General features: G+C 33.1%; 2 protein-coding genes across 2 annotated transcripts in view; both read left to right on the top strand.

The window, feature by feature from the left end:
• Positions 1–716: 716 nt before the first annotated feature.
• Positions 717–10,219, top strand: LOC119840596 (aminopeptidase N-like). The gene is made up of 15 exons (XM_038367283.1): positions 717–1,171; positions 1,496–1,654; positions 2,171–2,485; positions 4,230–4,413; positions 5,274–5,427; positions 5,684–5,765; positions 5,878–6,061; positions 6,421–6,616; positions 6,836–6,975; positions 7,303–7,437; positions 7,616–7,796; positions 8,162–8,336; positions 8,745–8,891; positions 9,391–9,469; positions 9,998–10,219. The coding sequence occupies exons 1-15, from the start codon at positions 717–719 to the stop codon at positions 10,217–10,219; spliced, it is 2,808 nt and encodes a 935-aa protein (XP_038223211.1).
• A 654-nt stretch (positions 10,220–10,873) lies between these two features.
• Positions 10,874–11,632, top strand: part of LOC119840595 (aminopeptidase N-like) — a 10,628-nt gene continuing 9,869 nt past the window's right edge. Inside the window, exon 1 of the mRNA XM_038367282.1 lies at positions 10,874–11,532. Coding sequence (XP_038223210.1) covers positions 10,874–11,532 — 659 coding nt within the window. The remainder of the gene's footprint in view (positions 11,533–11,632) is intronic.

Here is an 11,632-nt window from a genome sequence, read left to right as displayed (position 1 = left end):
ACTATGTATCGAACGGCCAATTTTTTCCCATCAAAAAGTATAAAGACAAGTTTTATCCATACCTGATAAGCCGATAAGATTAGGATTAAATATTATAGCGATAACGTTTGACACTAGAATCCTGTACCTATCAAGAGAAGATTACAAAACAAGTATAACATAATTTTACAACATAATATAGGTCTACCATTGACATACATTTTTTCTTTTTTATAATTGACTCATTACTTATTACAATGTAAGAAAAAAAACATTTTTCAGCCATCCCATACTTTATCGAGCCCAACTAGGTGAAGGAAAAACTTTGTATATACACTTTTTTACAAAATATGCGCGGATGGTACAGTGTCAAATTTGGTGCACTTATAGTAATCACAGAGAAGTAGATGTTGCATTAAGTCTAAAATACAATAATCATGCAGTTGGCACATATGTGGGTTCTGGTCTGAATTCGACCACTGGGTGACCACAAGTAGTTTTAAATATGATGAAAAAAGTCCGAAGTATGTAGCACCGTAGGAGATATTATTAATATGATGGCGATAGTCATATTATCAATACAAAAAAATGTATAAAAATTTTGGAAAAAAGAATGCACTCCTGCAATCTGCATGATATCGCAAAATTTATTGATAACAGATCCTACATGAAATATATACATTTGTATACTTTATAGAAGATAAATGAAGACCTAGTAATAATTTCTTGTTTCAGTCATGTATTGGTTAATATTTCTGGCGCTGCTCGGCTCAGCGTATTCTATACCCCTTAACCAAGATATCTCAGCATTATATGGACATTACCGACTTCCTGGCGAGTCCTACCCTACGTTCTACGACGTGCGCCTATTTATTGACCCAGACTACCCAAGTAGTTTCAATGGGAGCGTATCTATCCGAATAGTGCCGAATGTAAACACGGACGAGATAGTCCTTCACGCTATGGAAATTACAGTAAATAGCATACAAATTATAGCCGACGGTTCCACAGTGAACCTCTACCAAAGTTTCTCGCAAGCTACGGATGACACACATTTCTTGAGAATCAAAACGAGTTCGCAATTGGTAGCACTACGGCCATATACTATCCATATTGATTATGTAGCGAAATATGCCGAGAATATGTTTGGCGTTTACTTATCTACCTTTACTCAAGAAGGAGTTGGTACAGTGTAAGTATGATTTTTCGATTGCAAAGGGAAGCGTTCGAGGCGTAACATTTACCTACTCATGCTCTTCAAAATGTTACTAATAACCTTATAAATTAAGTGTCACATTGTTTGTCCGCGATGGACTCCTAAACTACCCAACAGATTTTAATCAAATTTGCCATTTACAGTTTGGTCCAACTCATCCGATAGGATAGTTTATATTATTTCAATTACGATAACTGGTATTAATATAATATAAATATTTTTCCCCTCATACATTTTCATCATCAACTATTGTGGCACCCTTTTTGAATTTGAATACAAACTCTAATATTATTCTTTTAGTAATCTGGTAACATCGCAACTTCAGCCAACGTTTACCCGCCGTGCGTTCCCATGCTATGATGAACCACATCTCAAGGCTGTATTCAGAACAACTATATACGCTCCTCCAGCTTATCCTGTCGTGAGGACCAACATGCCAGAGAGAACCGATCTTTCCAAGTAAGATTTTTATGAGCTAGTATAATATTGTATAAGATTATTGTTACTTAATACTCTATATATGACTGTTTGTCAAATTGTCGTAGCAATGAATTGTTAAGGCACGTTAAATACTAAATTATATCACTGACGTCTCCCATCTAATCAGAAACAAAAACATGTAACATGAATTAGCTCCACAATGACGTGATAGAAAGGCAAACAAACTAACACACTTATAAAATTATAGTGTCGCAATTATTGTATAGTTAATTAAGAATTAAGTTAACTAAAAAAATCCAATACTTACAGAAGTTTTTTATTTATTTTTCAATGTATATAATGCTTGTATTTGTATCATATAAAATCGTTTTTGATGTTTTAAACATTGAATTGATAAGGGTCTAATTGAACAATATACTCCATTTGGCATATTATTTAAAACGTTTTAATAATTTACGTCACCAAATAGTTACCTATGTTAGCAAAAGTTGGTTGGAACCATTCGTCTATAATAATTACATTTACTTTTTTTAGGCCCAACGTTCCAGGCTTCCTCAAATACGAATTCCAAGACACCGTCGTACAATCGACCTACCTCTTAGCTTACCTGGTGTCGAACTTTGAATACGTCTCCAACGAACAAAACCCCATATATGATGTCCCGTTCAGAGTGTATTCCAGACCAGGTACAAGAGACACTGCAGCATTTGCATTGGACTTTGGTCAGAGGAACATGATTGCTTTAGAAAATTATACGGATATCAAATATGCGTTGCCCAAATTTGATAAAGCTGCGGTACCCGACTTTGCTGCTGGCGCCATGGAAAACTGGGGCTTGGTTATCTACCGGTTAGTATTTTTTTTTTTTTTCACTATGACGATGCAGCATAAACAACATTGTACATAAATACATCTGAATATATTAAAGCTCTTTTAGTCAATCGAATGTCGATGTGATGTCGATTAAATGTAAATCCACAGAAATACTACACGTAGTACGATATTTCATTCAGGTATAATGGTATAATAAAGCCTTAGGATAACTATAAAATAAGATTTCCCGTGACTTCTCGAGGGGGATGGCGCAGATACATTATATAAAATAATAACTGATCATTTTCTTTACGCATATGTAGATGGATTCTGCATCGTACTTTTGCTGGTCCCCGCCAGGATTTGAACCCAATGCCCCTTGGTTCTATATTCACGTGATAATTAGTAGAAACTACTAGCGTAGTTAGCTAAATCTGATCTGTTTTTCTTAACTAAAAATTTATAGAAAAACTAACTTATATTTTTGTCCATTTCGAATCAATCGAGGTGATTTAAATATCATATAAACTCTCAGTATATGTTGTCTGAAAATTCTATGAGAAGTTAATCGTTATACAAACAATGATAGTAGTAAAAATGCTAGTATATATAATGTCCATTACAATACAGATATTGAGTCCATTATAATATAGATAAAATATAAATCAGTAAATATATTCTGCGGTAATATACACTTTCGATGTAACCATTTGGGAAATAGTACAAAATATACAATAAAATATAAATAAAAGTTGTGTTTAAGTAGGTACCTATATAATATTATGGCGTCATTTCGTTTCTCTTCAAAAATGTCTGGAATGAATAGATCTTATATCAGAGTCATGAACATACAAATAGCAAGGAGTGTTATAAAGTGAGAAATGTAACTAATGAGCTCTGACTTAACGTCGAAAGGTGGCGTAATGAAAACGCGCCCTTTTATGCCTACGGTAAATGAGCATTTTACTCACAGATATCATTCAGTAAAAGCTGTAGCCTTTGCTAAATATAATCATGAAAATTTGCTTTATACAATGCGTTAACATATTCTTATCATTATATTCAATTCCAAAATATTATCGAAGTATATAGTAGGAATTTACGATGTAATCAGTAATCAGTAAAAAGTAATATCTTATATCATAGCTCATATCATAGTTCAAAAAACACTTGTAAAATAATATATTAACATCAAATAAAATATATTCCACAGGTAGCAAAGATTGAATAAATTACATTAACCTATTCGTTAACACCGCAATTTTTTTATATATTATATTAACATCGTGTATTATTATTTTTTTTTTTTACTTATGCCCATTCAAGTATACATTAAACGCATATTTGTAAATATTACAAATATGCGTAGTAATATAAAAGGAAGATAAATAACAATAAGATTTTTGTAATGCGTTTGATCTTCTTTCATAACATATACTGTAAAACATAATTACCATCGTTGAAAAAACTTTCATCTCAACGTGTACAATTATGTGCTTTATTTGCGAGACTAGAGCGCATATTCTGCCGTAACACAGTCTGAGACTAGCACAGAGTGTATGGCTGTTGTCCACAGTAACGTACAAACTATTCTACCCACATTTAAAACTGTAACACTCGATCGGCGAAGAAATGTTGAATTTATGTTGTTTTTACACCTCAATAAATGTTATAATGCTTCTTTCGTGGGAAAGTAAATATAAAAAAACAGTTTAAGGCAATTTCTTTCTTTAACACAATATCCTGCAGAGTCATCTAACTACCTATATTACAATTACAGAGAGGTCGCATTATTAGTCACAGAGGGAGTGACAACGACCTCCACGCTCCAAAATATTGGCCGAATCATTTGTCATGAGAACATGCACATGTGGTTCGGTAATGAAGTGAGTCCCCGAAGTTGGACGTACACCTGGTTAAATGAAGGATTCGCCAACTTTTTTGAGAACTTCGGTACAGACATGGTGAGTAAAAACTTTCAGATGTCAACTTTATTCTTGATTCCTCTAATCATGCCATCTTCATATATATAGTAAGTCACTGGTGATTTCTCTATGCTAGAACAACATTTGCTAAATGAATGAATATACAAAAAGGTGTAAGGATTTACTATATGTCCTGCGTGTGGTGTACTCAGTGGAATGACTAAGAAATCTTTATTCGATTTTTTTTTACATCCCTAGCTTCGCGCAGTCAGCATACGACACTCAGCTTGTGCGGAATTGTATCTATGTAGTCAGGGATGTACAAACAGAGTTTTAAAAATTTATCAAATAAAAGAATATAATATGATCTAACATAATACATATATGAAAAACTATTCGTTTTTTTGATATTATTACACCAAATCTGTGTATCTGTTCACTAGAATATTAATTGCTTTATTTATAGCATTTTATGATACTATGTATCTCTTTAAAAACATATAGCGGCGACAAGGGCCAGCTCGCACCGGTGATGGTAACACACCCCATGAAATAATAGCTTGTGAATTATACTTTTTTATCGATAAAATATAACTATTGTCAATTTTTCAGTTACTGCTATATTGCTCATTTATCTGTTAACTAATTCGACATAAAATCATCGACAGCATAACAATGTGGTATGGACAGAATCTAAATTTATCCTGCATCAGCATTTGAAAAGATATACCCAAGCAACCCATATATGATAATAAAATATGATAAATCCCTTTTTTACGCAAATCAAATGTCTAGTGACTCAAACTTTTGGCAGGCTTAAATATTCACGCACCTGTTCTTTCTTTTACCTTACAAAAACCTCAAGAAACTTACCGGTATTCAAAAATATTTTTTAAAAGGTGTTGCCCGGCTGGCGTATGATGGATCAATACGTTTTACTTGTACAAAACGTTTTCCAAAGCGATGCTGTTCTCAGCGTGAACCCGATGACACATCCTGTATATACTCCATCACAAATTATAGGAACCTTCAATTCTGTCGCCTACCAAAAATGTGAGTGTCGTTTTTAACTGTTGGGTCTTAAAGAATTTAATAGAAACTTTATGTACTGCAATTTTAAGATATGAAATACGCGAGCAAAGCTAGTAGAGAATTCAAAACTATCAAATGTTTTGTCTGTCACATGGTCTATATAGTACGGTATATTAATTTAAAAATTTTTTTAAACATTAATACTAAAACAATTAGCAACCATGTTGTAAGTTTGAATTGCAATGATAAGATATCACAAATGAACACATTTTTTCAGCGGGATCTGTAATTCGCATGATGCAACACTTCCTTACTCCTGAGATCTTCCAAAAAGGTCTTTCCATTTACTTAAAGAAACAGTAAGTACCTAGTGAATTGCAGAAAATATTTTTGCAGCTAGTTAAGTATAATGAAGATTTTATTCCAAATAATTGTATGAGATTTGATATACAAGAACGTTTAACATTTTAGTGCCCGCTCTGCTGTTACTCCTCCTGATCTATACGCAAGCCTACAACAAGCATTAGATGAGTCTAGCCACAGCATTCCTTTTGCCCTCTCCGTCATCATGCAGAGGTGGACTGAGCAAGGAGGTTTCCCTGTTCTAACAGTGCGAAGACAGTCTCCTACATCCCAATCAATTTCTATTGTACAGGTTGGTTTTTGTTTTATCATCAGATAGAAAATATAAGGAGTTTCAAACGTCAAACTAAATTCAGCTTATATTGTTCCGCGAATTATACCGTAAGCAAGTTTATACTAAAACAAAAGTTATAAATGTATGATAATGTTACTATTATTGTGATTATATTTTCTAATGTATACTATATCATAATGAATATAAAGCTGAAGAGGTTGTTTGTTTGAACACACTAACCTAAGGAACTAATCGGCCGATTTCAAAAATTCTTACATCATTGTATATGTACGGGATCTCTGAGCTCTAATGGCTATATATAAAAATGCAAAATATCAAAATTTTCTACATACAAAATTTTCTTTGACTTTCCATAGCATCGTTTTCTAACTGATCGGACGTTATCTTCCAATGACATGTGGCATGTACCTGTCAACTGGGTTCTCTCCACAAACCCTGACTTCACAGACACCAAACCTCAAGCTTGGGTACTTCCTAACAGCCCTGCTTTAGCCGTTGACATTCCTGGACTCTCGAATGCTGATTGGTTCATCGTAAATAAACAACAAACTGGTAAGAACCGCCTTTTCCATTTTTTTTTCCAATATGTCCTGATAAATAAAAGTTTGTTTTAAGAAGAGCAATTTTAGAATGCAAATTTTAATGAAGTTACTGGGTATTTTTTTATTTTAGAAATTTTACAAAATATTCATGAATACTCATTTACGAATCCATAAATTTTATTTCCTGAGCTGAAAAACCAATAAACATTCTTTTTTTCTCTTTTTCCAGGGTATTATAGGGTTAACTACGATGTTGACAACTGGGTTGCATTGGCCAATGTTCTGAAAAATTCTCATAGTATCATCCACCTGTTGAATCGTGCGCAAATAATTGATGACGCTTTCAACTTGGCAAGAAATGAACGCCTTGTAAGTATTATATAGACATGTTTAAAAGATCCTCGGTCTTTTAAATCTTTTTTTGTTTCGTTATTCAATTCATCTAATGTTATCGATCAAAAATTATGTGATTCTTCTTTATTTTGTTATTTATGCCTAAAAGGATCTACCAACGTAAGTTTTCAAATTTTATTACCTTGTCTACGTGTACGTACGTGTTATTATTTTACGTAATATTATTCTATCAATAAATTCTAAACTATATAACCATTTTGAATGTGTTATTGTCTTAGTAAGGATGATGATACACGTAAGGTTATTCGGACAGCGCATGTCTCAGTAACGTTTGATTTTCAGAACTATGAATATGCATTCGAAGTGTCCAGATACTTGGTAAACGAAACCGATTACATTGCATGGGGTGCTGCTGACGCCGCCTTCTCTTACCTCGATGTCGTACTTAGTGGCACCAGCACTTATTCCCTCTTCCAGGTCTGTTGGGATTTATTTTAAAACTAGTGAATAAAATAAGTGGGGTCCTCTATAAAATATGTCATCATATATTTTGATAATGGAAAATAATAAGAGTAGTAGATTTTTTTTGCGCACACCCCTATAATTACACAACGAATCTACAAAAAGATGTAACATTCAAACTTACATTTTGCAGAAATACGTTATAGAGCTGTCAGCGCCTCTTTTCAATAGATTTGGTTTTGTGGCTGGACCAAACGAAGAACACGTGACAGCCTTCCACCGGAATGTTATCTTGAATTTGAACTGTCGCCATGGTAACCAGCAGTGCATTAACCGGGCTCAAGAACTTTTACAGCAGTTCCGAAATAATCCCAGTAAGTAAATAATACATGGCGCATTAATTTTCCATTATTACTTATTACCGGGTGAGCATTATGACTAATGAGTTCCTAAAGCACCTGCGCCATATCGCATGTCTTAAAGAATGACGGAATTGTATTGCTTATTATCCAGATCTCAAATTAGCTTCAATTCCGATATTTTCGCTTTAGAGCAGCTAAATAAACTTTGATTTTTGATATATTTTAACTATTTTTGATATGTGAAAGATACAAATAATAGAAAAATCGACGCGAGGACTGCCACCTGCGTCTAAATAAAAATACTTTATAAATTATCAATTATTGTTTTGTATTGTGTTGTGAGAAAAAGAATAAAATTAATTTTGTTTAACTCATAGATCAGCCTTTGGATGCCGATATACAAACGGTAGTTTTCTGCTCTGGTTTACGTGGGGGAGACGTGGACAATTTCAATTTCCTCTGGAACAGATACTTATCTAGCCAAGATTCCAGTGTTCAGTCAATTTTACTAAACTCTCTTGGATGCACCTCCAATGGAACCTTACGTAATTTGTAAGTATAAAGAGGTCTTATAAATTGTAATCGAGTTAGATCTATAAATATTAAATAATCTATATTTATCGATGACACAATCAAAATACAGTTCAAATGCACAATACTGCATGTAGCCGTTTAAAAAGTTCATTTTCACATTACAAAATAAATGCAAAACTTTAGTATGACATTGTGGATGTTTGTTACTCAGGCATGCTGAATTACTGACAGAATATTGATGAAACTCTTATAGCTTATGTATACAAAAAAGACTAGAGACAGCTTGTAACATGTATTCAAACATATAGGAATCTAGTTTATTTTCTAGAAGTTGAGTGAAATACTGCGTATAATTAACAAAATTAATAATGCAATCTCAACAGTTATATAACAGTTACCTAAAATCATAAACAATTTGCATTGCAGCTATATGAATCAAGTTATAGATGACAATTCTGCAGTACGTGAGCAAGACAGACATAGTATACTTGTCTCCATCATTAATTCAAGTCCAGAAGGCATGGAAGCTGCTTTAGACTTTGTCATTGAACACTTCGCTGCTATCCAGCCAAGGTAAATACGTCTTCTGTGCTGGTCTAGTTGTAAGTTTTTATATTTAAGGTGTTAAATAAATAAAAAATAAATAAATAATATAAAGTAATTTTGAGAAATCTGGGGATGTCGGGGTGCGAGCCGCGAGCCGCCACTGAGCGCACGCGCATAACATGTCTTTTATCATTGAAATCGAAATATGAACATTGTGTCCAATTAGAGAGCGGGTGCTTCCCGGCGTTGCCCACGTCCGCACCAGGAAGGGCGTCCTTCGCGCCTTCAGCACCATCATTTTGTCCCCCACGTGGCTGCCAAATTCTTACCTATCTATATATTAAAATAAAAGTTCTGAGAGCATAGTTTTCATAGTTTCATTTGTAAAATTGAATATAAAACATATATAGATAATAACGCAAAAGAAGAAAACTCATAAAGTATTTTAAGAATAGGTAACATGTTCTGTTCCAGGGAAACCGAGAATATTGGATGTAAATGTGTTCACGATTCGTTTATTTTTCAGGGTACAAGGTCTCACTGGAACAACAAATATACTAAATGCCTTCTCCAGGAGATTATCAACCAGAGCACACTCTGATAAGGTAACTTTTATCAGTTCTTGCATATATAGTGTCGTAAATTCCGGTTACCCATTACGATTCAAGAATAAAATTTTATTTTTCATGTTTTATCAACGAAATATATAGTTCCGCTCGCAAAAAACTTTAGCATGTACATTATCGTCTCAAGTATTATCGTCATATCAATATAATCAATAGTTGAAGCGTCTACTAAAATAGTATCAACTGTCCTTATACAATTTGTTGTGTATTTATGAGCCAAAAACATAAAATATCTAAAATCTACTTAATTTTTATCTTATAATAAATAATTACTATCAATAAAACCGCCTTGAATTTTCCAAAATTAGACCAAATTGGAAGGGGAGGCTAGTGCCATTTTTGTGATTATTTTTTTATTTGAAAGTACTAACTTTTGGTTAACACCCGAATAACACCCGGTTAACAGTCGAATTAATAACCTCCTCCTTTTTTGAAATTGGTTAATAAAAACCCAAAATAATCCACGAGAAAGAGAAAAATATCTTAAAATGAAAACCTTTTTTTCAGATTGACACCTTCGTTGCCCGTCACCAGGCCATCTTTTCCGCAGGAGAATTAGCATCTATCGCCGCCATTAGAGAGAACATAGCTGCTTCAATAACGTGGGCCAATAATAACTACGACAGTGTCAATAGCTGGTTTAACGTTAACTACGGCAGCAATTCTGTCGCTCTTACCTCTAGTTTCATAATCCTCATTTCATTCTTCATCACTATCTGGAATTGCTAGTGTGATAATTAATATAAGATTATTTATTTGTATTTCATCCAAATTCACTACAATAAGCATTAAATAAACAAAAAAAAAATTATAATGATATCTAAAATGTTCATTTTTATATCATTATGTACATTGTTATAACAAATGACTTTTAAATACATGGTTTTAAGCGAAGGTCAAATAATTTTAATGTAAATAATAGTCGTGTCTCCAAGATAAAATGTGATAATTATTCTATTAAAACTAATAAAATTAAATTTATCTGTTTTATTTAAATTTTACTGATCTATAACACTAAAATATTATTTACAATAATATTATGTTAATGCATTTTGAGTAAAATCCCATACCTTTAATTAGTTTCGTAGTTTTTAACTCAAAAGCGGCAAATGAGTATATATTTATTAGAATTAATATTTTACGCTCAATATTTGTGATAAAAAATTCGGACGTATGTCGAAACATACTTTCCTATTTTATCAATATATGCTTTTTACATCTTCAAGTGTACGTATCAGATAAAATCATTTATCATGTTCCTATAACGTTCCTTCTCTAAGACACCTCTCACAAGGGCTTGCGTGTTAGTTCAAAGGAGACTCGAATATAGTTTGGTTACGGGTATGGTGCTTGTTAGAATATATTTAATAGCGAGGGACAATAATGGGTGCCTTAAATAAAATTTTTGTGATTTTTTCTATAATAGTGTCAATCAATTCACTACCGTTAAGAACTCGAATCGATACAGTGACTTTTCCTAGTGAAGATGTAATCGACCCTGTAAATTTTCAAGATAATTATAATATCAATATTGTTAACGACGTTTCAAATAGCACTGAAGTTGAAGAAGAAAGTTTAGAAGTTGATAATCCAAACCCCGGGAACAGTAGCGAAATTTTAGAAGACGATTACGAATTGATTAATGACGTGAAAAACAATAATGGAGTTGCACTTACAAAGAACGAGTTTATGCTAACAAACCAAATAAGAGAAGGAATGGTAGTAACTAGCTACGAAATTACACTGGAACCAAGAGTGAATGACGGATCATTTTCTGGGGTGGCCCTTCTCCGAGTACAAGTCCAATTAAGTACAGCTGATGATTCTTTAAAATTCCATGTAGAAGAATTAGATATACAATCTGTACGAGTGGCAGCAGGAGCTGGGTCTAATTTTGGAGATGCTGACAGTATAGATGTAGATGATGGCATATTGGAAATTGAGACTGGTCATGAAGCAACGTTATATACTATTGAAATACGTTACACTGGATCTTTGACTAAAGCCGGCCTCGGGTTGTATAGTGGCAGTTATGACACTGCGTAAGTATTCCAACTTAATTATTATTTTTATTGTAAAGGAAATAAACGAAAATAGCAAATACAAGTTTCTTTTCTGCAATCTAAATAAAAATATATGCAA

This window comes from Zerene cesonia, chromosome 6, assembly GCF_012273895.1.
Source record: "Zerene cesonia ecotype Mississippi chromosome 6, Zerene_cesonia_1.1, whole genome shotgun sequence".
Taxonomy (NCBI): domain Eukaryota; kingdom Metazoa; phylum Arthropoda; class Insecta; order Lepidoptera; family Pieridae; genus Zerene; species Zerene cesonia.
The sequence above is the reverse complement of the archived record's forward strand: the minus strand, read 5'-3'. Positions and strand labels throughout refer to the sequence as shown.

Coding starts and splice junctions, on each gene's coding strand:
- LOC119840596 (XM_038367283.1), top strand. CDS start 717: ATGTATTGGTTAATATTTCTGGCGCTGCTCGGCTCAGCGTATTCTATA. Junction 1,655..2,170: donor GAGAGAACCGATCTTTCCAA/GTAAGATTTTTA, acceptor TACTTTTTTTAG/GCCCAACGTTCCAGGCTTCC. Junction 8,337..8,744: donor AATGGAACCTTACGTAATTT/GTAAGTATAAAG, acceptor TTTGCATTGCAG/CTATATGAATCAAGTTATAG.